Genomic DNA, 25,824 nt, shown 5'->3' on the forward strand with positions numbered 1-25,824 from the left:
TACTGTACGCATGAAGTGTGGTAGACCAATCGGTTCCAAAGGTAACAATCCTTGAAAAATAGTAGGAGCTAATGATCAAAATGATCATAATGATGAGGAAATAAGCTCTAGAAGAGCCCACGACATAACATTTCATGAAACTCCCGAAAAAGTTACCTGAAAATAAAGAAAATGATGAAATCTCCACAAGTTATGTCGCTTCGGAACTGACACAAAATGATCGTCGATGATATATTTAATACAATATAGTGCACAATATTTTAAAAGATTGTGAGGATCGGACTAGCAGTCCAGACACTTGAAGATGTCATACCATTTAGATACAAGTCTTAACCTATATGACTTATTTGACTAAATCTATATGAAAATCCTTGAAGGATTGAAAATGCCTGAAGCATATAATTCAAAGTCATGAGAAATGTACTCGATCAAATTATAAAGATCTTTGTACGGTTTAAAACAATTTGTGCGTGTGTGGTATAACCGCCTCATTAAATATTTGCTGAAAGAAAGTTACATAAATTATGTTATTTGTCCATGTATTTTTATAAAGAAAATGTCATCAGAATTTGTTACACTTGCTGTTTATGTTGGTGACACAAATTGGAACTCCAGAAGAGCTCCAAGAGGGTCTTAAAAATGCTTTTACATGGACAAAGTGTACCCATTAAGTACACCAATGGATATTCAATCACTTGAAGTGAATAAGGATCCGTTCCAACTTCTAGAAGAGGATGAGGAGCTCCTTGGTCCTGAAATACTCTATCTCGATGTAGATGGTGCACTTATTTATCTTGCTAATGCTAACAAAAGTGGTGCAGATCGTATTGGTAATGCAGATGCAGGTTATTTATCCGATACCCATAAAGTTCGATCTCAAACCGGCAAGCAGAGAGTGAATATGATTGAGATCAGTGATTCATTCGAGAAACATGTGGGTTGGAATGTGATAAAAGACCCACAATATTATACGGAGACAATGTTTCATGCATAGCACTGTTAAAGGGAGGATTTATAAAAGGAGATAGAACGAAGAACATTTCACCAGAATTATTCTACATACATGATCTTCAGGAAAATTGTGACATTGATGTGCATCAAATTAGTTCAAGTGACAATCCAGCAGATTGTCTTTACCAACATCAATTTTTGAGAATATGGTATACAAGATTGGAATGCGGAGACTCAAATATTTGAAATAAGGTTTTCTTCAGGGGGAGTAAAATGCGCGTTGTACTCTTTTTCCCTTACTAAGGTTTTTCCCACAGGGTTTTTCTTATAAGGTTTTTAATGAGGCAACCAGCAATGCGTATTACTAAATATGTGTACTCTTTTTCCTTCACTAGGATTTTTTCCCACGTGGTTTTTCCTAGTAAGATTTTAATGATGCACATTATCTTTTAATGAACATCTAAGGGGGAGTGTTATAAATATATTATATTATGGATGTTCATTTAGTACTCCGTTGTAAATAATCTTCCTGAAGAAGCTCATCCATATGGGACTCCACCGTAAATATGTTTATCTATTTAGTACTCTATTGGAAATAAGCTTCCTGAAGAAGCTTATCACTTCGATACCCGGTTATGGATAAACATTACCCTAGGTAGAAGATTATCCATACCGGATATAATAAGCTTATCCATTCAGTACTCCTTTATGGATAAACATTGCTCTCAGTAGAAGATTATCCATATCTGATACAGTAGCAGCTTCCTTTCTTCTATAAATAGAAGAGATTTCAGTTCATTATGTACATCAGTTTGAATTCGAATAATATATCAATTTCTCTCTATACTTGTCTTTACTTTACAGTCTTTATTTTATAACAGGCTTGCCAATTTTTTTTGGGAGTAATATATGGAAAAATCTATTATCTAACTACGGTTAAGAGCTTGCTTTAATTAATTGAATTTAAACCATTGATATTAAAATGAGGCACATGTCACTCATTCAAGTGAGAACTTGGGGAAAATTTAAACCATTGATATTAAAATGAGGCAGATGTCACTCATTCAAGTGAGAACTTGGGGAAATGGAGAGGAGTTGGATCCATATGATATTGGTCTATCATTTTCAAAACTAAACCTATAATACCGAACCAAAAATCTTTCAAAATTGTACCAAACATGAACACCCCTGATTCACGGAGGTATCAATAATTGAACTTTAGTTCCGTCCGTCTGGACACAGCTTATGTACAATTACAAGAGCTTATGCATAAAAACACCAGTATATCTTTAAGCTAGGAAGTTTACACAATTAAGTTTTGGGCTTCTTTTGTGAAGTCCCCTCTCCTGGCTCAGACTTGCGCTTTATGCCCAAAAAGTGCTCAACCTGAAAGACAAAGCGATAAGAATGATAACCCGAAGAGAACTAGATGAGTGAACAAGCATAAATATAGGCTGCTCAACTGATGGTTATGTGCAAACACTAAAAGCCATAACATCAGAAATAGGATTATTAAACCATCTCAAGTCAATCGGCATGGGAGCCCTACTTTGCTTTACACTTTCAACTCTATTAGGACAATCAACTAATGCACTGTAAGATAAACGCAAAAACCAGAAGCATTTTGACTTGATTAAGGTTCATGGATGGTAAGGAAAAAGGCGCTTTTTTCAATATGTCATGGGCAAATTACACCGTTTCAGTACTAGGCTACATATTTGAAAAAGGTTTACATGGATAAACAAACCACTATTGCTAGTTGCATCAGGCGCGGAGCTAGCCTTGCGGTTGCGGGTTCGGCCGAACCCAGTAGCTTTGGTTCAAACCCTGTGTTTGTCTTGAGAAATCCATTGAATATATACAAATTAGTAATTTAGAACCCAGTAGCTTAAACTGGTTGAAAATCCGAACCCATAAACTCCAAATCCTGGCTCCGCCTCTGAGTTGCATATGTCTAAGCATTGATTAAGCGTCATAAATCATAATAAAACAGAAAAGCAATATCCTCAATAGAACACATGCGCAAGCGCATGCCACATAGCTAAGGAAAGAGACTTTTGAGTCAAATTTTTTTAAGAAGAAGACTTAGTAATCTACTTAGACCTGAAAGAAATCGTTTAGTTGGGAAACAAGTTATCCCAAAATTAATTATCCCAGGGTTGTTATCCCACCCTCCCATAGGGATAAAAATAACACTACAATCCCGGGATTAGTTATACCGCGATTTTATCCTGTGGATAAACTCGTGTCAGATTTAATCCCAAAAAATTATTCCTTATCCCTCGTACCAAACGAGCCAAGGAACAACATATACTGAGAACATTTTCCACAGCTAATTAAGGGTATTTTAACCAAAAATATAACCAAGTTCATCTGCCACTAACCAAATACTACAAAATAGGACATAACTAAGTTCATCTGCCACTAACCAAATACTACAAAACAGGATATAACTAAGTTCATCTGCCACTAACCAAATACTACAGAATAGGACTGTTCATTAGGTAACAACAGTATTCTTACTTATCGAGGGGGGAGGAAAAGCAGGTCCAGCGAAACTAAAGACGACACATTCAAGGACTATATAGCACACAAAATGGTTCAGGTGACATCTCTTCAGGAATGTTACATCCAAATCATGGAGTCCTAGATAACTAAAATTTGCTCCAGTGTTGCGAGTGTGAATCATACAACACAAATATCAACACCACATCAATTATGCTAAATCATGCTACAAGCTAGATAAAAAAGAAAAGCACAATGGTTTGCATCATGAACAAATAGCACATTAGAACACACTGAATCACAAGCACTGAGCATAGCATGAGAATCAATCCACCGCAAATATATGTATTCAGGTGACAGCTAGTGAGCTCTCAAGTAAATCAGCATCCTAGCCACTTATGTAAGTATAATCATCAGCAAAAGATACTGACCTTCTTATCACCGAGCATGGGGGTCAAACCTCCAGGCAGGTCCTTCTCAACAGTAGCAAAACCACTCCTAGGATCACTAGTTTGCCTGGCATAACAAATACTTTACAATTACAAAACCATATAGAATGTGTGGACACATAAAAAAAAAACAAGTTTGTGACATGAAAAATATGCGAGAGTCAGTTATATGTACATATATTTCAATGACATGCATAATCTCAAGGGTTGCAATCATTCAAAGTTAAACGTGATCGAGTAATCTAAAATACACATGCACAAATCTGAACACCCGTGAGATAAAACAAACAACACTGTTAATAAAGACTAATCTTCTCAAGTCATTGAATATGTGTTCTGACTTGAGAGCAAAGACAAAGGAATGCACTGAAGAAGCAAATATCATCGTTCAAATTTAAAAATAAAAAAAGGACAGCCCGGTGCACAAAGCATCCCACGTTCACGCAGAGTTCGTCCAAGTGTAACACTCCTCAAATTTATATAAGTTTCGAGACACGCTATTGTGAAAATATATATATATATATATATATATATACGCGCGCACACATACACTTAAATAATTGGATATACAATTAGAGGAATATTAATAATATATTAATAATTTTAGTGTTATTAATTATGGATAGTGGGTATTATTAATTATTAGTTAAGTTTTTTTTTTAAAAAAAAAACAAACAAAATAAAGGAAAAAAGGATAGTGCACGTGACCTACCTATGAAGTGGGTACAAAAAAAAGGAATACAAAGGGCTTAATGCCCTGAACAAAAACAGAGTCATTCTGTTTTCAAACGCAGGCCTGCGAAACGGAGGCAGCCACGCACGGAAAATTCTAGGTTCTTTACAAGTCACGAATTCTTGAACTCAGGTATATAAAATTCCCTATTGTTAATTACCGTACAGTAGTAATAGGTAAGAATTGAATAGTCAATTCCATTCTTTCTATATATCAACAATAAATTTCATGTTTAGGTGTGAAACTTTAAAATTGATTAAAATACACTGGTTGTTGTAGAATCGATTGTTTGACTGGTGTCAATTAGACTAGGGTCTACGTATTGGCTCGAGAAGTTTTGAGGTGAGTTAATATAACACTTTACTAAAGTGGTTTAACTCACAAAAGCACGCACGCAAGGTGTTTGATTAATTGCATAAAAGAGTTAATATATATTTAATTGGAGTAGTAAGTACCTATTAACTTAGAATTATTTTCTAGCTAAAGTTTAGATGATTATTTGGATATATGTGCATAAATTTCAGATTTTTATGTTATTCTTATATGCCATCTTCATGTTGAAAATTCATGAAGTATCAAGAACCTTTATAAATACTTTTGAATGTTTATTCCATTCTTATGCCATGACTTACATTTAAGGATATCAGTATGAGTATGTATAAAAGATTTAGACTTGCAAAGTCACAAGAAGAAGTTTTAGAAAGAAAAGATTTTTGGAAGTATCCTTTATTCTGAGAAGGGGTCATCGTCCAGGCCTAGGGTCCTGACCAAGGCGTTGACTTCTGAAACTACTTGTGCCAAAGTAGGGAGCACACGAGCCAAGGGTCTCGTTGCTGAGAATTTACTTAGTCATGCTAAGGTATGAGACATGAGCGCTGAGAACTCGTGGATTGGGCCTATTCGATCAGGTTGGGATCGAACCCGTGCCGATCACATGGTGACTGAGGCAGAATTAAGTCAGCATAGTTGGAACTCCCAAAGTATAAAGTGGAGTATATTTTTTTTTAGAAAGAAAAAAAAAAGAATTTCTTTTAGAATATTCAAAAACTGCTATTATGCAATTATTTAGAATTATTCTTATAAGCTTTATGTTTTACATGCATTTAGAACCTTTGCTCACAATATATATGTTATTAAAGTTTCGCCCCCTGTTGTTGAGACTCACTGAGTACAATGGATGGTACTGACGTTCTCTTTTGGGAACCTACGTTGGTCTGCGGTACAACGTAGGAACCGGATTTGCAGGCGAGCAGGCTACGAGTTAGGACTTCCTTCTCTTCCAGTGCTATTGGTGAGCTCCGTTTTTGTTCGTGGAGTATTCCTTAGAGTCATCTTTATTTAGTTATTTCTTTGTTACTTAGATAACTGGCCAGGAAATCTCATGTCCTGAGCAGTGCGTCAGTTTATCAGTAGAGGCTTCATAGACATAGTCAATGGGATAAGATTCAAATGTTTTTTATAATAACTTAGCATAAATTTAGTAGTTATTACGAATAAAGTTTTGGAGTTGATTTATTTAAATATTTACATTAATCAAAAGTATTTGGTTGGAGTATTGCCTTGTTGCATATAAAATTTGGAGTTATAATAGATTTGATAAGCAGAGATGGTTCGCTCGGTCATGTTTAGTGATCGAGTGTCGGTCCCGGCATGTTCAGAAAATAGGTCGGGGCAAACTTGGTATCAGAGCCTCAGGTTTATGGAGTCTTAGGGGTCTATGAAGCCGTGTTAGTAGAGTCTTGTTTATGGGTATGAAGCGCGCCATACTTATAAATATGAGGCTACAAGCATTTAGGAAAAATCTCATTTTTTCATACTTTAGATCGTGCAGTAGATCCTACCTCTAAGAAATTATCTAATGTATTCGTTTTTCCAAAACTCGCAGAAATGGCTCGTACTGGCAACTCTGACACCGACGCTCAGGATGCTGATCAAGAAACTATTGCTACCATTGTGGCTTAAGGTAGAACTAAGAAGGTTTAACTCAGAAAAGGAAGGGTAGATCCACAAAAGGGGTCCAAGTACCCCGAGTTGAATGTGAAGAAGGGGTGGATAATGATGAGCAAGTACCTCAGGATCCAGTACCGCCCCCAACAGCAGCTCCGGCTCAAGCAACTAGATCTCCCGAGGTGGGTCAGATGTTTAATGCTGTCAACAGTGCTATGGAGATGTTTAAAGCCTCTATGGCCAACCAGAACGAGGGAAGAGATGAGATTCCACCTTAATGAAATAGACAGAACAATTCTGAGTCCTCAAGAGTGAATGAATTTTTGAAGTTGAGTCCTCCAGTGTTCCATGGTTCTATAGTTGATGAAGATCCGATGTTGTGGCTGGAGGGTGTCATGAAAGCCCTCCGAGTAATGAAAGCATTTGATGATGAAGCTATGGAGCTAGCTGCTTACCAGCTTAGAGATGTGGCCGACACTTGGTTTGAGATGTGGGAAAAGGAAAGAGATGAAGATGATGGTCCGCCTACTTTGGGAAGAATTTGAAGAGGCCTTCACAGCTAACTTTATCCCAGGAGAGGATAGGGAAGCTAAGGCTACAGAGTTCGAACAACTCAAACAAGGGAATAAAAGTGTGCAAGAGTACTACATGGAATTCATAAGGTTAGCTAAGCATGCTCCTCACATGGTTAAGACAAAAAAAGCAAATATTCGCAAGTTTGTTGGCGGTTTAGCTTACCACATTAAGGATACAACATCAGCTGCAACAGTAGGGATGACAGCCTTCTCCTTTGTTGTGGGATTTGCCAAGCAGTTAGAAAAAGATAGACAACTAAGGAGAGAAGAAAAAGAGCATAACAAGAAAGCCCGGACAACGGGCAGGTTTAATGGTACATCCAGCGAAGGTGGAAGGGATTCCTCTAATAAGGAGTCATTAGCACCAACTCAGTCCAGTCATCAGTCAGGTGGTGTGTCTTCCTTCAGACGTACTCAGAGTTATGGAAATCAGTCTCGCCAGCATCAGAATTTTAGGACATCATCCTCACATAGCCAGAGTCATGCTGAGCAACATTCACACCAGCAAGGTCTTTGTGGAACATGTAAGCGGCAACATTCAGGTCAGTGCAAGCTCGGGTTTCATGGTTGCTACCATTGTGGAGACATTGGTCATATAAAGGCCAACGGCCCAAAGTTGCGACGTAATATCAGTGGTGGATCAACTCGTCCCTCTAGTTCCTCAGCTACTGTAGTTGCACCACCTCAGGCTCGTGGTTCTCATAACCAGACCGGGTATGGAGCAGGCAAAGGTGCAAACCGAGTTACTCAGGGAGGGGGACAACCCCGTTTGTTTGCTACACTTGATCGTCAGAGTGCAGAAGCATCTGCAGAAGTTACTACAGGTATACTTTTAATCTGCTCACATAATGCTTATGCCATAATGGATCCAGGTTCAACGTTTTCATATGTGACTCCATACTTTGCAATTAACCCCGGACTAGAACATGAACAACTTAGTGAGCCATTCCTAGTATCTACTCCAGTTAGCGAGTCAGTGAAAGTCACCAAAGTCTATAGAGGTTGTATAGTTTCAGTCCAAGGTCGCAACACCAAAGCCGATCTCATAGAGTTAGAAATGGTGGATTTCGATGTGATCATGGGTATGGACTGGTTGTCTTCCTGCTATGCCATGTTAGATTGTCATGCCAAGATAGTCAGGTTCCAATTTCCAAATGAAGAAGCCTTAGAGTGGAAGGGTAGTTCAGCATCGCTTGTAGGAAAGTTTATTTCTTATCTTAAGGCACAACGAATGATCGGTAAGAGGTGTCTCGCCTATTTGGCTCACATTATTAATCCAGAATCAGAACCACCAACTCTTCAGTCAGTGCTAGTTGTTCGAGAATTTCCAGAAGTTTTCCCAGATGACCTTCCCGGACTTCCTCCCGAAAGAATCATAGACTTCGGCATTGATCTCATGCCAGGCACTCAGCCCATATCTATACCTCCTTATAGGATAACTCCAGCAAAACTTAATGAGTTGAGAGAACAGTTGAAAGACCTTCTTGACAAGGGTTTCATCAGACCGAGTGTTTCACCGTGGGGTGCCCAGGTCCTGTTTGTCAAGAAGAAAGATGGGTCTCTCAGAATGTGTGTCAACTATCGGTAGCTGAATAAAGTTACCATTAAGAACAAATACCCACTGCCAAGAATTGATGATTTATTTGATCAACTCCAGGGTGCAAAGTACTTTTCAAAAATAGACTTGAGGTCGGGGTACCATCAGTTGAGAATCAGAAAAGAGGATATATCTAAAACAGCCTTTAGAACTCGCTACGGGCACTATGAATTTCTAGTGATGTCCTTCGGGTTGACAAATGCTCTAGCTGCATTCATAGACCTCATAAACAGAGTTTTCAAGCCATTCCTGGATACCTTTATTATTGTGTTTATAGACGATATTTTGGTGTACTCTATGAGCAAGGAAGATCATGCAGAACACCTCAGAATAGCCTTGCAAACCTTGAAGGAGAACGAGTTTTATGCCAAGTTTTCAAAATGTGAGTTCTGGTTGCAGTCAGTGACATTCTTAGGCCACGTGGTATCTAGTGAAGGAATAAAAGTAGACCCTCAGAAGACAGAAGCAGTCAAGAATTGGCCTAGGCCGACAACGCCAACCTAAATCAAGAGTTTCTTGGGGTTAGCTGGCTACTATAGAAGGTTTGTAGAGGGGTTTTCCTCACTTGCAGCTCCATTAACTAAGTTGACTCAGAAAGCAGTTAAGTTCCAATGGTCAGACGCTTGTGAGCAGAGTTTTCAAGAGTTAAAGAAGAGGCTGACCACTGCACCTGTGTTAACCTTGCCGGCAGGTTCGGGTGGGTTCACAGTGTATTGTGATGCCTCTAGAGTGGGCCTTGGTTGTGTTCTTATGCAAAATGGAAAAGTTATTGCTTATGCTTCCAGGCAGTTAAAGAATCATGAAAAGAACTACCACACACACTACTTGGAGCTTGGAGCAGTGGTGTTTGCGTTAAAGATATGGCGCCACTACCTTTATGGCGAGCATTCTGAAGTGTTTACAGATCACAAAAGCCTCCAGTACATTTTCAAGCAAAAAGAATTAAATTTGAGACATAGAAGGTGGCTCAAGCTATTGAAAGATTATGACATCAATATCCTTTATCACCCGGGTAAAGCTAATGTGGTAGCAGATGCACTTAGTAGGAAGTCAATGGGTGTCTTGGCCCATCTTGCAGTACAAAGGCGATCTTTGGGTCGAGAAATTCAAAAACTAGCAAATGATGGAATTAGATTGGATGAGACCGAAGAAGGAAATATAACTGCTTATGCCTTACCGCAATCCTCCCTTGTTGCGCATGTTAAGGCTAAGCAAGACGAAGATCCGTACTTAGTGAAATTAAAAGGAGTCAGAAGCAAAGAAATCACTGCTTTCACTCTAGGAAGTGACGGAGTTTTGAAGTTGAATGATCGATTATGTGTGCCTGATATAGATGGTCTTAGGAAGGCCATAATGGAGGAAGCTCACAGTTCGAGGTACTCTATCCACCCAGGAGCTACCAAAATGTATCTAGATTTGAAAGAGTTGTATTGGTGGAAAGGCATGAAGAAACAAGTAGCAGATCATATGGCTAAATGTTTGAATTGTCAGCAAGTCAAAACCGAGCATCAGAGGCCTGGTGGCCTAGCTCAAGATATAGAGATACCACAGTGGAAGTGGGAGATGATTAATATGGATTTTGTATTAGGTCTACCTCGCACGTACCGTAAATATGATTCAGTTTGGGTTATTGTAGACAGACTGACAAAGTCCGCGCATTTCCTACCAGTAAAGACGACAGATTCCGCAGAGCAGTATGCGCAGTTGTACATCAAAGAAATAGTCCAATCACATGGTACTCCAGTTTCAATCAAATCTGACAGAGGCCCTCAGTTCACAGTGCATTTTTGGCAAGACATTTCAGAAAAGATTAGGCACCAAGGTCAATTTAAGCACCGTTTTCCATCCACAGACCGATGGCCAGGCAGAAAGGACCATTCAGACTCTCGAAGATATGTTGCGTACGTGTGTTATAGATTTTGGAGGTAATTGGGATGATCACTTGCCACTTATAGAATTTGCTTACAATAACAGCTATTAGGCCAGCATTGGTATGGCTCCTTATGAAGCGTTGTATGGGCGGAAATGTAGGTCTCCAGTGGGTTAGTTTGAACCAGTAGAGGTGCCATTGATTGGTCCAGAGTTTGTTTGTGAGGCCTTGGGGAAAGTTCAGCTAATTAGAGAAAGACTTAAAGCGGCTCAGAGTCGTCAAAAGTCTTATTCTAACAAGAGGCATCGTGAGTTAGAGTTCATGGTTGGTGATATGGTGTTTTTGAAAGTTTCACCAATGAAAGGAGTTATGAGGTTTGGTAAGAAAGGGAAACTTAGTCCTAGATTTATCGGACCTTATGAAATTCTAGAAAATAAAGGAAACGTGGCTTATAAGTTAGCGCTACCCGTTGAGTTGTCCTCTGTTCATCCTGTCTTTCATGTGTCTATACTTAGAAAGTACATTCATGATGAATCGCATATAATACCTCCTGATACCATAAAAATTAAAGAAGGCTTGACTTATGAAGAGGTACCTATAGAAATTCTCGATAGGCAAGTAAAAAAGTTGAGAACAAAAGATTTAGCATCGGTAAAAGTTTTGTGGAGTAATCATGATTCAAAAGAGGCTACGTGGGAGGTCGAGGAAGATATGAGAAAGAAATATCCATATTTATTTGAGGAAAAAGGTATGTGAACCTAAATTTGGTTTGACATTTATATTTCATTTATTAAATACAAGTTAGCAAGTGTTTCTGTCCTTCCTAGATTATACTTAGTTGTTGTAATAATTTAGTGCCATGCCAGAGTATATTTAATTCATTGAAGTTATTTACTTTTTGTAAAGTGTTGTGCTTTAGAATTTGGTTGGTTATTATGGTACCTCCTTGCCGGAGTGTGTATAACTAGTTTATGAGCTGTGCATAGTGCCTATGAATGGTCACACACTAGTTTATGAGCTGTGTATAGTGCCTATGAATGGCCTGTTATGATGTATTGGGTTGTTGTTAGGGTATTTGTGACAGGGATATTTTCTGGATAGTCCAATTTACAAGGGAAACTTTGCCGAAATTTTTGAGAATTTAGGGAGTTAGCCAAAATTTTGAGTCCCTTGGAAGAGAGAGTAGTGCTAAGAAAACTTAAGAGGTTCAAGTACTTAAGGAATGATTGTTAGCTTAAGAATAAGGCCTTAGCAACATTCGAGGACGAATGTTTTTAAGGAGGGAAGATTGTAACACTCCTCAAATTTATAAAAGTTTCGAGACACGCTATAGTGAAAATACATATATATATATACACACACACTCTCTTAAATAATTGGATATACAATTAGAGGAATATTAATAATTTTAGTGTTATTAATTATTGATAGTGGGTATCATTAATTATTAGTTAAGTTTTTTTTAAAAAAAAAACAAAACAAACAAACAAAATAAAGGAAAAAAGGATAGTGCACGTGACCTACCCATGAAGTGGGTACAAGAAAAAAAGGAATACAAAGAAGGGCTTAATGCCCTGAACAAAAACAGAGTCATTCTATTTTCAAACGCAGGCCTGCGAAACGGAGGCAGCAACGCACGGAAAATTATAGGTTCTTTACAAGTCACGAATTCTTGAACTCAGGTATATAAAATTCCCTATTGTTAATTACCGTACAATAGTAATAGGTAAGAATTGAATAGTCTTCTCTATATCAACAATAAATTTCATGTTTGGGTGTGAAACTTTAAAATTGATTAAAATGCACTGGTTGTTGTAGAATCGATTGTTTGACCGCTATCAATTAGACTAGGGTCTACGTATTGGCTCGAGAAGTTTTAAGGTGAGTTAATATAACACTTTACTAAAGTGGTTTAACTCACAAAAGCACGCACGCAAGGTGTTTGATGAATTGCATAAAAGAGTTAATATATATTTAATTGGAGTAGTAAGTACCTAATAGCTTAGAATTATTTTCTAGCTAAAGTTTAGATGATTATTTGGATATATGTGCATAAATTCAGATTTTTGTTATTCTTATATGCCATCTTCATGTTGAAAATTCATGAAGGATCAAGAACCTTTATAAATACTTTTGAATGTTTATTCCATTCTTATGCCATGCCTTACATTTAAGGATACCAGTATGAGTATGTATAAAAGATTTAGACTTGCAGAGTCACAAGAAGAAGTTTTAGAAAGAAAAGATTTTTGGGAGTATCCTTTAGTCTGAGAAAGGGTCATCGTCCAGGCCTAGGGTCCTGACCAAGGCGTTGACTTCCTGAAACTACTTGTGCCAAAGTACGGAGCACACGAGCCGAGGGTCTCGTTGCTGAGAATTTACTTAGCCATGCTAAGGTATGAGACATGAGCGCTGAGAACCATGAAGCGAGTGGCACCTCGTGGATTGGGCCTATTCGATCAGGTTGGGATCGAACCCGGGCCGATCACACGGTGACTGAGACAGAATTAAGTCAGCATAGTTGGAACTCCCAAAGTATAAAGTGAAGTATATTTTTTTTTAGAGAAAAAGAAAAGAATTTCTTTTAGAATATTCAAAAACTGCTATTATGCAATTATTTAGAATTATTCTTATAAGCTTTATGTTTTACATGCATTTAGAACCTTTGCTCATAATGTATATGTTATTAAAGTTTCGCCCCCTGTTGTTGAGACTCACTGAGTACAATGGATGGTACTGACGTTCTCTTTTGGGAACCTACGTTGGTCTGCGGTACAGCGTAGGAACCGGTTTGCAGGCGAGCAGGCTACGAGTTAGGACTTCCTTCTCTTCCAGTGCTATTGGTGAGCTCCGCTTTTGTTCGTGGCGTATTCCTTAGAGTCATCTTTATTTAGTTATTTCTTTGTTACTTAGAGAACTGGCCAGGAAATCTCATGTCCTGAGCAGTGCGTCAGGCTTCATAGACATAGTCAATGGGGTAAGATTCAAATTTTTTTATAATAACTTAGCATAAATTTAGTAGTTATTATGAATAAAGTTTTGGAGTTGATTTATTTAAATATTTACATTAATCAAAAGTATTTGGTTGGAGTATTGCCTTGTTGCATATAAAGTTTGGAGTTATAATAGATTTGATAAGCAGAGATGGTTCGCTCGGTCATGTTTAGTGATCGAGTGTCGGTCCCGACTTGTTCAGAAAATGGGTCGTGGCACCAAGAAAGGGCCGCACCTCAAGGAGTGTAATGTAGATAATCTATACTAATGCAAGCATTAGTGGCTGCTTCCCCGGCTCAAATCCGTGATCTATAGGTCACACGGAGACAACTTTACCGTTGCTCCAAGGTTCCATTCTCAAGTTCAAATCAAAATTAATGAAAGTTTCGACCGGGGAAAAGTATAAGAATCCTTGCCTAGGCAACTGACAAGTCAACTGCATAGTTGGTAATCCACATGAAAAGACCTACTTTTTGAAGATAAAGCACATTGAATCAAGAAACTAAAACATACCCTGGTTTAACATTTCCACTGAGAACAAGATATGGTGTTTTAGATTGAGCCTGAGCTTCTCTCATCCTCTCCACAGACAGTGATGGCGTATCTGAATTTTTCATCTGTTTTATCTTCAGCTCCTCCTGGTATTGCCGCATACGCTTTTCTTGCTTCATCTTTCCTGGCCCCTTCCCATGAAATTTATGTGAAAGCAACCGAAAAGCCTCCTTTGGAGTCAGCTGAAAAAAGAGAAGCCACGTATTAGTTGAGTAAGAAATAAGGCTACATTAGCCAAAACTCACAGAACCAGATCAAATAGGTAATTCTCAGTCCCCTCGCCTTTTTTTTAGTTTTTCCGATTTGGCAAGTATCATTCCAGTCAGTTTATTATATTGAAATTAAGAGAACTCACTCTCTCTCTCTCACACACACACACACGCACACACTCAATTTCCAATCTAGTTAGGCTTTCAAAACAATTGACATAGGGGTGCACAAGTTTCACACCAATAACGGACACAGTAGTCGTACAGCAACAAGCTTACCCAATAACCTTAATTTCAAACACTTTGAGATGTGACACATATCTACTGCCATCCTTATCTTCTGCTACTCAGAAATCCCCTCCATGTCATTATATGTCCACGGAGCAGTACTATAAGACCAGTGTTGGAGTTTTATGTATGCAAAGAGATGATTACCTCAACTTTATGTTCACTTTAAAAAATAATACTGTGGGAATCACTTACCAAATGAATAAAAAAATAAATCTCGTAACCTTATCAGTAATAAGATTCACACTATTGAAAACTGTAGAACAAAGATTTCCCTCTCGAGAAGGTACAGACATCTTTGGATAGGAAAGTGTGGGACAGCAGGAAGCAAGGAGCTTTTTCAATTACAAAAAGAAGGATGGCGAGTGACAGCCTGACAGGTGCCATAGAATGTGTGAAAAAAGATATAACTGAATAAACAGAATACTAGTCCAAGGGGTTAACAGCACAAAACTACTGGTGAATAAAAATTAGAGAATCCAAAAACTGATAATCAAGTAAAAGTACTTACAATTCGCCCATACTCATCAGTCCTTTCAATGCGTATTTCTTTTTTCCCATCCTCACCACGTATGCCTACGAGCTTGCTTTTCTTCTTGTCCATGTTTCGACCACCCCATTCAATATCTTCCTTCAGTGTACCTCGTTCTTGCAAAAGTTTGAGAGCCCCTGATAAACCCTTTCCAACTGGAACTTCATGTATCGTCGCATCTGGAGTTACTTCCATTTCCTCCTCCTTTACAGAGGGTTCCTCTTCCTCGGTTTCCTTCACCTCAGTCCAACCACCATCCTCAGTCTTCATTTCTTCATCAGAGGGTTTTGGGAGCACCTCTTCCTCCATGAAGACATCATCACTACCAGGTTTTTGTTCTTCTACAAAAATCAAAGCAGCATAACGTCAGAAACATCACCCTTGAAAGCCTTTGCCGAGTTCCAGTAATGACCAAAGTGTAAGTTGCAGCTAATTGATAAAACATAAAGCAAAAATGCAACATTAACACGTGAAAAAAGCTCACATGCTTAACAGGCATGTTGTCTCATTCCAATTTTACCAGATGTTCCTGCAGCGACTAAAAACATGTGCTGTGTAGAAAATGGGAATCTCTCTTTCCTCGGAATCAATTCCAATCAGAAACGAGCATTTTTCTAAATAACTTTTTTTATGACCTCGTTTTGTTAAGAACTTATAACAAGGCTAATTCATAATGCTCTTGTCATAAAAAAATCACGCCCATAGGCAGACATGTAAGGAAAAATGAAATACCCATAAAAAACAACACTGCTTCTATTCACTAAATCGTCAATAAATTAGAGAGAAGATTAATATGCTATAACCTCTGAATATTTGCATTCTTTCTTAATCAAACATAACAGAAATAGGGATGAAAAGGAAGAGTGATTCAATTGTAAAATGTTTGTTTCAATAAAACTGGAGACTCAATTCTAATACGTTTCAGGATTTTGTTTCAATATATCTGGAGACTCAATTGTTTGAAAGATATATCTGGAGACTCAATCGTAATATGTTTTCAGAAATTAGTTCGATAATACCCTCTATATCACTCTCCATACCTCACCAGGAAAAGTGCCAGCACACAAACCTATTCCAAAACATGCAATTGAGTAAACCTTGCCACATCCCTTGAGAAAATAAAATGCCAATTAGCACAAGAAGTCGAACAAAACTAAAAGTTCTTACCTTCATCAAGCTGAAGACCCCAGACAAACTCTTCCATCTCTGTGAAGACAACCTTGTTCTCTTGTGGCTCTCCAGATACAGAACTTGGATTATCCATGGTTGAATCATTTGCACGGGAAATGGCAAGTGAAGCAATGGACTCTGGAAAGGTTTTGGCGAGGCCCTCTTGCTTTTTCAAAGCAAGCTTTCTGGCTCTTTCTAAGGATTTTCTAAGCTCCTCCTCATCATCATCAAATACAATATCATCTTCCTCTCTCTGGTTGTTATTAGTCTTCTCGGGTCGAAGTGCTTTAGATGCCTCTTCAGCCTTGGCATAAGCAGCCTGGTAAGACTTGCTCTTTGTCTCTGCCTCTGCTCTCTCCATTTCCTCCCTAAGGGCCTGCCTTGTCTTATTGTTGCGAGAACCAAGATCACCAACACCCAATCCAGAGGATCTGGCCTCCGCTTCAAGGGCATCTAGGTCCATCTTCTCTTTCTTCCTCAGTGATTTCTTCTTCTTGGGCTTCTTAAATTGAAGCATCTCCTCTTGAGTGTAGTAGTCAGACAATAATTTCCCAGAAGAATTGAGATCTTCAGCCAGAGTTTTTGAGGAAGACCCCTGAATCCTTTTCCGGAGCTGGCAATCAAAAAAAGGTAACTTCATTTAACAAACATACTCCGACATACACTCCAAAAACCATTCATGATTAAATAGATAAAAATTAGTTACCTCCTCCAGTTTCTTCTCTGCATCAACACTGAATCCTCCAGTTGCATCAAGAGTAACACCCTAAAAGAAAAGCTAGGGTAAGAAAGAAAGATTGGATGTACAATTCCGCACTTCTCAAACTGAGGACAAAGTGCTTTAAAAAAAGTTTCAGATAAACAATATTATCTAAGAAGTAAAGAGAAAAGGAAACAAAGAGTTCAACCTCCTCTTCAGTCGGGTCATCATATTGTGGTAATATTTTCCTTTCAAAACCAGGGTCGTCATTGAACCTAAATCCAATAAGAAAGAGATAAATTAGTCATTCAAAACTTGTGTACAAAGCAAGTGTATACAGCAATATTAAATCGTACTTGTCATCGTAGATCCCTGTTTTCTTTTTTGCAGCCTTGTAAGCGTCATCCCTCTTCTTCTGTTCTCCAATTTCCACATTTTCAAGCACATCAACCTCTGGGGTATACAATTCAAGTCACTACAAAATCCGAATCCACAGATACTGAAGACCGAAAGAAGAGACAAAAGAAGAAAGGGAAAACACGAACAATATAACTTGATTGGTTACCTTGATTAATATCATCACCAGCAAGTATGCTCTGATCTTTGAGTGTCAAGACAACTGCCCCACCTTCAACTACTTTGTCAAGCCCATGCAGTACTTTCATCCCACCTAGCTCTTCTGTAGAGATATACAGACAAACTTCAGAGCATTCTTCAACTATTTTCTCAGAGAATATAATATAGCTAAATTTAATTTCCGTCCACAACTGCACAAAAAGCACATCATATTTCACGAAAGGATAATCTTGGCTACTTTCATTTCCCCAATGATGACTTTAAAACTTTTATTTCACATGCTACACCAGTTTGATTAGAGTTGGATGACAAAGGGGACCTCACCAACAATTTTCGTATCATAGGCAGGAGTAGAAGTGAAATCAAACAGACTACGAATGAAAAGCGCAGAAAAGGGAAGATTAGGACCCAAGAAGAAAGGTAAAAACCTGCACAAGACAAATGCACTAAACATATTACTCATTTCCTTGGAGTTCCGAAGACTAAGCAATATATAATGACCTCGATTGACTTCAGATGATCTCCTACCACAATTGATTAGAAAGATTAACCAACAGATATATTTAGAAAGAGGAGCCATACTTGCAGCTAGCCGAGCTTTCTCCTCGTCATCGCTTTCTTCGTCATTCATTTTGTCCTGCAAAAATGATACCATAATAAATCATGAAGACCTGAGGTCACATCAATCCAATTTCTACAGAGAAAGAATCACAGGCACATCAGCAGACAACCTACCTGCTCTTCAAAAATCTTTGAAAGCTGCAACGCTCTCTCTTTCTCAGCATTCCTTTTCTCCTCAATCTTACGGCTCTTGCTAACCCATGTCATCACCTCAGAAGCACCTTCTGATTTTTTCTTCAACCTCTCTTCCTTCATCCTGCAGTCATAAACATTTCTTCAGATTATGGCTATCAAGTTAACAAAATCACTCGTCAAACTACATCCAGATTTTACTGTGTGAATACACCCTTCTAGAATGCCGTGCAGCTAGAAAGTAGCAACCAATTGTGCACATACAGTTAACCTTATTAAATTACCAAAAAGGCACTGTAGACATCATAGAAGCCGCATATCATAGCTACAAACCATGTGCATGCTTAGGATAGATGATAAAACAATATTAGGAGCAAAATAAATACATATGGATAACCACAAACAGAATGGTGACAATCACAGATTAAATTATTTAATTGGCACCATCATCTTCACCTCTCTCTGTCTCTGGTTTGTGTCTCATTAAACTTACATAGTTAATGTTAATAACATCAGCACCACCACATGGGTGAATATCATCATTATCAATCAGGATAATTGTTATCATGCATATCATCATTTTCTTTAGTATCTAATTCAACAGGGTAGAATCAAAGTGGATCGTGTTATTTATTTAATTTAAACCTTTTATGTTCTTAATTAGAACAGACTGCAATTAATGGCTTTTGGAAATGTTATGTTTGCTTTAACAGCTTATCATCTAGTCTCATAGTAGTCTTACCTACACTCTCTCTTTCTCAATCCCCTTCCCCCTCAGTTAATTGATTTTGAAATGTTATTTTTAAATTTTTAATACTATAAGCTACCATCAAGTATCAAACTAGTTTAGTAATTTTACCTGAGCTTTTTCTGGTTTCCAGTTTTTTCCCAATTTTAGTCAGTTACTCCATCTTCATGGAAAAGAAGAAACCAAGGGGTACTATATGATTCAACTGATGAATAAGTCTTGACTTCTAACTCCATTCATTTATTTTTAATAACTACTTCTAAGCCCAATCATATGATTTAGGATTTCCATTATTTGGTCTGACCAAGTGGGCAAGGATATCAAAAGAAATAGTACAAATTAGAGAGAACTAAAATGGCAGTAAACTATAACGCTCCTCCTATCCACGGTCATATTTGGTCTCCTTTGGGACAAGGACTTCTAGAAAATATCTGGGAAGGCCCAAAATAAAGGACTCAGCCATAGCTGTTGGTAGCCTCTTTTTTTTTAGTCTCTAGAGAATTCTAAGGTTCTTGCTTGGTATGTTTATACTGGAGATAAAAAATGAACTACAACAAGGGCTCCGACCGTACTAGTGTCACATGGCCATAGCTCAACTATTGATTTTTCGCATTTCCAATGCATGGTTCCTGATCAGGGTACCTCAATGCATTACACGAATCCTATTTGGCATCTATGCTGTCAACGAGAGAGTCAGATATCCTTCAAATCTATGGCAGACTCCTTATGAAAGGGGTAAGATCAGAGCAACCAGTATGATTTCTATCCACAACACCAAATAATGATGATAGCACCCTCTACCTGATAAGAGTAGGCTTAGACAAAATAAAGCTCCATGATTCCTACATAAAATATCTGAAAACTGTATATTATTTGTTCATTTCTTAGACCTCTTATGCACCATCTTTTTCTTAATTTCCTAGCTAAGTAGCTTTTTAATACAATAGTTACTCAATAAAAGGGGGCTGCAGCAGCCTATAATTTCAGAGGTTTTCTTCACCAGCCCACTGTTTCTAAATAACTTTACCGGAAGAGGGGGGTTTGGGGGAGGGGGGGGGGATTTTCCAAGCCACCAAGACAAGAACAACTAAACCTCAGTCCCTACTAACCACGTTACTCCATTTAAATCATCTCATACCAATATGATGCAAACACAAATAAATAGTACTAGAAGTTCTGTATATTTTCTAAACGTATACATCTCTAAAAGATTAAACCCCTCCTAGAAAGTATAAGACCTAAAGTAAAAGTGCTAACGTCTAAAACATATTCTTAACTAAAATGTACAATCAAGTACTATTCCCTTACTTGTTGAACTCCATGCCTTTTTCTTAAATGCTTCATGAAGTAGGGAAAAGAAGGAAAGAGAAGGGAAAACAGAAAATGTTTCGACCTTCCATTCGATTGACATAGCTCTGTCAGAAGGGAGCGACCGGTGTGGATACTTCATGTACTCAAAATACACTAAGAATTAACAAAAAGGATTTACACATATTGGTTCAGAATACTTTCACTCGTGTCAAATATGTAATGTTACTAATGTACCATGGCTAAGTCAATGCCCTTGCTCAATTTGACAAAAGAAAGAGAAGGAAAGTGGAAAAGAGAATAAGTTTCTTCCTGAGTCTACCATTTCTCCTACTTCTCTCCTATTTACCCTACTTTTACTTGTTCTTCCCTTTCCTTCCCTTCCTTTCCGAAGGTGTCAAGCATTGTATTAATGTTGTATTCAGAAGCATAGAAGGACACAGGAGCAGTAAACAGTTTGAGATGTAAACTTTCTTAACACTTGCATCATTTCTAATAAAAAGCTTCTAATCCATATTTTTAAAAAGAGAGAGAGAGAGAGAGAAGACTGATACAGACAAATTAATTGCTAAGTTTTTAATCTTAAGTAGACAATAAACAAGAGATACCATTAACAGCAAGGACATACTTAGAAACCTAAGTAGCTTTGACACACTTAAATATGGAACCAATAGATAAAAGATTACTTACTTCAGAATGCGTTCCTCCAGTTCTGAAGCAGAAGATTGTGATCCAGCTGTTTCAACTGCATTATTTCGTGCCCTATCGTCATCCTCATAAGAAACAATTTCTTGCTTGGCCACATCCTGATAATCAGAATCTTCATCATCAACTCTTTGCACATCATCCTTCCGCCTGTCCTTACTCCTATCATGACCCTCGTCTCGCTGCCTACGGTTGCCTCTATCTTTGTCTCTTGACCTCTCCTTATCCTCATCAGCTTCCCTCCCCTTCTCTTTAGTTCTCTCTCTTCCCTTTTCCTTGTCAACTGCATCTCTACCTCTTTCCCTGTCATGTTCCCTTTCTTTTTCCTTTTCCCTATCTCTGTGCTTCTCCCTTTCCTTCTCCTTGACCCTCTCCTTTTCTTTATCCTTCTCCTTGTCCTTGCCCTTGTCCTTCCCCCTCTCCTTCTCTCTCACCCGCTCAGTATCCCTTTCCAACTCCCGGTCTCGCTCCTTTTCTTTTCCACGATCTCTACGGTCTTTATCTCTTTCCCTGTCTTTATCTTTATACTTGTCCCTATCGCTATCTTTCTCCCTAATCTTCTCCCTAGTCTTATCCCTTTCACGCTGATCTTTATCCTCCTTCCTCCTATCTCGAGTTGACGACCTATCTTTCTCCAAGTCTTTACTCTCACGATCTCTTTTATATTCTTTCTCTTCTCTTCGGCTGCTACTTTTCCTATCCTTGCTTCGATGCTTACTTGAATCTTTAGATTTATCATGCCCACTTTCTTCCAAATCATAGTGCCCATCTTCCCACCTCTCCTTATCCGGAGAGTCATCATGATCCCTCATTTCAACACTTCTTTCACGCCCATCGATCTCCATCATTCCCATCAGAAAAAGGATACACCGTATAAGTAATTTCACTACCAACAAGTTTTAAAAATCCCTGAGATGAAGTTAAGTGAACACCACATATAAGTATACTCACATAGGCAAAGGAAAAATAAGGAGAAAAAACATCAAAGAAAGCATCTACTTTTACAAAAAAAAAAAAAAAAAAAATGTTGATAGCAAGAGAATGGAACTGGAGATTATGTTGTTATCATCCCAACTGCTCAATCAAAAACCATTTATACTGTATACCTTTCTAATAATAGCAATTTTGAGCACCCAATAGTGTGGTCTAGTAGTAAAAGAATCAAGAGGTTTCAGGTTCAAATCTCAATTGAGGCAAGAGTACTAGGTGTTTCTTCTCATCTGCACAGTTCCGAGAAGGGTAAAGTTACCCGGTATATGTGCTGGTGGGAGGTAGCAGGTGCTCATGGAGTAGTCAAGGCACGTGCAAGCTGGCCCGTACACCACCATTATTAAAGAAAACTAACAATTTAGGAAAAAGTAATACTTAACTAATATACCAAAGGTGAATTATTTATTAATTGTGTCGTACAAATTATATTTAGAAAGCAAATAAGGATGCATAATAGCTCGCAAAATTCACGAATAAATATCTCAAAATCAAAGTTGAAGCTTACTATGAAGACCAATTCACAATTAGTATTATACCCTAAAAATTGTCGGAAAATTAGGGGTTTTTCTTTATAGGTGAATCTTCAGATAAGGAGAACAGGAAATAGGATAAACGATAGGAGGAACTTACGGTTCAATTTCACCGGAGAAGATATCGACGGAGTTTGCCGCAGAGATATCGGTGTACCAGTGAGCTTAGCAATGGAGGGCGTCAAAGTTCAGTCGAGGAGGAAATTTTTGGAGTGATTTGAAATTGAGGACCAAAGCCAAATTTGGGCTGAATTTTGAGTCGATTAGAGATGAAAAAACCAACTTGAAGGGATATGGGCTTTGTTTAAAATTGCAGTTCCCTGGCCTCATTCTAAAGACCAAATATATGTTGGATTTGGAAAAAGAGATCTTTACACAAGTAGCCACTCATATTTATTATTTACTTTTTCTAGCCATATATAGAGATTATACATTCATTATACATAATTATAGACATATAATACATAAATTATGTATATATTATACTTCCACTGACTATTTTTAGTTTAAGCGGTTGGGTGGGCAGCTATTTGGGTTAATTCTTCTTGGAAAAAATATTGTAGTAATTACACCAAATAGTCATTCTAAAGGGCTACTATTTAGGAATTAACCAATGTGTCCTGAATTTAAGTTTTTCAATTCAATTTTTCGGGACACAAATATCATGAATTGTCCTGAAATTAGGATTTTTAGTTTAAATTTCAGGATAAAATAAGCATTGCTAATTTCTAAATAACATCCCTAAGAATGATTATTTGTGCACTTCTCCCAAAAATGTTGATACTTCTCAAAACACGGCTTGTTTAATTTTCATTCGGACAATTATTTTTACATGGCAGGAAGTAGGAAAAGATAACAGGGGGAAAATTGATGATGATAACATGATAAATTAAATAGGTAAATAGTTACCTTTTCATTATTACAATTAGGGGTGGGCATAAAATCCGAAAAATCGAATTTCGAACCGGACCGAATTAATTCGGTATTTCGGTTTCGTTTTTTTCCGGTATTTCGGTATTAAAATTTTGAAATTTCGGTATACCGAAAATCCGATCTTTAAAAGACATTTTCTTAATTATTACTGTCCACCCAGCCCATCGCCCCAGCCCCAAACGCCCAAGCCCATCTTAATTCTTATACCCAAGCCCAATCCTAAACTCTAGAGGTTAGCTGGTTACTGGTTAGTGGATAGGGCATTAGCATTTAGCAATTTAGATTACAGTACAGTTGAGCGGCGATTTGGCAATTTCCGACTTCCTGGCGATTTCCGACTTCCGAGCTCCGACTTCTCACTCCTCAGTCCTCACTCCTCACAAATTCCGGGCAAACGAAGATGTTGTTGTTGCGAACTTGCGATAGTTTCAATTTTCAAAGGTATGTTTCTACTTTCTAGCGATGGAAATGAATTTGATGAAGATTTCTAGCGATGTTCTTTAGCGAAGATTAATTTTATATTCGAAACTCATTTTTTTATTAAGTGTTTGATTAGGTATAAAGTAGGTTGACATATGAGAATCCTATAAGGTATAGTAGTAGAACAGGGAATGAAGATAGTAGTTTCGTGAAATTTCTTTAGCAGTAAGCGTTGGCAGTTGTGTATAGATATTGATTGAAGTAACTGATACAGGAAAATGATTCTGTAACCTAATTTATGTAGCCCGTTGCACAAACTGTAGTAATTGTATCTTACTAGAGCTAACTGGATAGAAACTGTACTAATTTCGGTTGTTGTTGCTCTCTGTTCTTTAGTAATGGACATAGTACTCTGATTAATTTTGGATAGATCATATTGTAATTTGTATTTGACAGCATAAAGATAAATGAAGATGATTACAAAAAGATTTTGTTTTCTCTTTCTATTTTGTTAAAATCTTCTTTAGACTTGGTGGAATCTTCAACTTTATTTAGACTGATATATGACTATATTTTAATCGGCGGGCTAATGGACTCGATATTGTGTTATTGTTAGCATCTTTTAAAAGAACTGCTAGTGTTACTGTTAGCATCTTTTAGCTGCTGCAAGACCTCAAACTTGTTGAATGTTGTGTATTTGTGTTTATGGTTTGGCTGTTCAGGTGTTCTTGGCATTGGCAGTGTGTAAATATAATTGGCACAGTGCAATTGGTTGTTCAGGTGTTCCTGATGTTGCTGCTGCATCTTAGTTACAATTGCAACTTGGCAGTATGTAAATGTTTGGTTGTTCAGGTGTTCTGCAGATGGTTTGGCTGTTCAGGTGTTCTGCAGATGCTTGTTACATGTTGTGCAGGTGTTCTGAATGCTAGTCATCTCTTTTAAAGAATGACAAGAATAATTCTGGTTTTTCTTGTTTGGCTACAGATCTATTAGCTTGGCTGCAGATGATTGTTACATGTCCTGAAGCCTTAAGTCTAATTATGTTGTGTGCCTGTGTCTGTTTAAGACTGAAGGCACAACTGCATTTGTTACTAATTGTAATTTTCATTCACAACTGCATGCCTAAATTCAAGCTGATCTTCCCTCCTATAACAGTGTAAACAATCTAGTAAGTAAATTTTTTTCCTCATCCCTATAACATAATAGTATGCAGGCAGGCTATTAAAGATCAGAAAACTAATAAGGTAATGAGAACTAACAGGTCCAAGCAGGCAAGAATGCACGCCCAGTTACAGACCACAAAAATAACCAAAAGGTGCTATATTTGGCATTTTCCTTTTAAGGACTAAGATTTCTTCAACTGGTTGTGTTTTTTCAAGAAGCGACTTTGCTTTCTTAATGTAAAGTCTTGACACGTCTATATGAAAAAGCAGCTTAATATTGAAGCAATATCGAAATTTAATATTGAAGCAGAAATTTCAGTAGTTGACGCGCCAATATTTTAAATATTACTCATTAATGTATCAAACCGAAACCGTGCCGAACCAAAATAAGAAATACCGAACCGTACCGAAATATTTTGGTACGGTATTTGGTATACACAATTGATAAACCGAATACCGAAATACCGAACCGAAATTCTTAAATACCGAACCGAAATACCGAATGCCCACCCCTAATTACAATTAGGCTATACATCATTTAGGTGTAAGGTTCAAATTTCACCAAGGGTTTTTCTCTTTGTCTATACAACAACAACCCAGTATAATCTCACTTAGTAGAGAGACTA

The 25,824-nt window shown here is 37.7% G+C and overlaps 1 protein-coding gene and 1 long non-coding RNA gene across 2 annotated transcripts; one reads left to right on the top strand and one right to left on the bottom strand.

Moving 5' to 3' along the window:
* Nucleotides 1-1,962: 1,962 nt before the first annotated feature.
* LOC107770048 (SART-1 family protein DOT2) lies at nucleotides 1,963-22,921 on the bottom strand. The gene is made up of 13 exons (XM_075224803.1): nucleotides 22,783-22,921; nucleotides 21,148-22,071; nucleotides 18,384-18,525; nucleotides 18,231-18,285; nucleotides 17,638-17,751; nucleotides 17,429-17,525; nucleotides 17,281-17,347; nucleotides 17,079-17,138; nucleotides 16,370-16,985; nucleotides 15,182-15,543; nucleotides 14,135-14,355; nucleotides 3,888-3,972; nucleotides 1,963-2,337 (listed from the first exon to the last, which is right to left on the bottom strand). The coding sequence occupies exons 2-13, from the start codon at nucleotides 22,014-22,016 to the stop codon at nucleotides 2,263-2,265; spliced, it is 2,763 nt and encodes a 920-aa protein (XP_075080904.1). The 5' UTR covers nucleotides 22,017-22,071; nucleotides 22,783-22,921; the 3' UTR covers nucleotides 1,963-2,262.
* Nucleotides 22,922-23,844: 923 nt separating this feature from the next.
* LOC107770050 (uncharacterized) lies at nucleotides 23,845-25,228 on the top strand. The gene is made up of 2 exons (XR_012696415.1): nucleotides 23,845-24,056; nucleotides 24,758-25,228. It is a non-coding gene; the product is annotated as an uncharacterized LOC107770050 (long non-coding RNA).
* The last annotated feature ends 596 nt before the right edge of the window (nucleotides 25,229-25,824 follow it).

The sequence above is a fragment of the Nicotiana tabacum genome, chromosome 11 (assembly GCF_000715075.1).
Source record: "Nicotiana tabacum cultivar K326 chromosome 11, ASM71507v2, whole genome shotgun sequence".
NCBI classification, from domain to species: domain Eukaryota; kingdom Viridiplantae; phylum Streptophyta; class Magnoliopsida; order Solanales; family Solanaceae; genus Nicotiana; species Nicotiana tabacum.

What these genes read in the sequence shown, in the direction of transcription:
- LOC107770048 (XM_075224803.1), bottom strand. Translation starts at nt 22,016, where the DNA reads ATGGGAATGATGGAGATCGATGGGCGTGAAAGAAGTGTTGAAATGAGG. An exon ending in CAAAGATTTTTGAAGAGCAG is followed by an intron (nt 18,286 to 18,383) that starts GTAGGTTGTCTG and finishes TCATTTTTGCAG; the next exon opens with GACAAAATGAATGACGAAGA. An exon ending in TGGTGATGATATTAATCAAG is followed by an intron (nt 17,526 to 17,637) that starts GTAACCAATCAA and finishes TGTATACCCCAG; the next exon opens with AGGTTGATGTGCTTGAAAAT.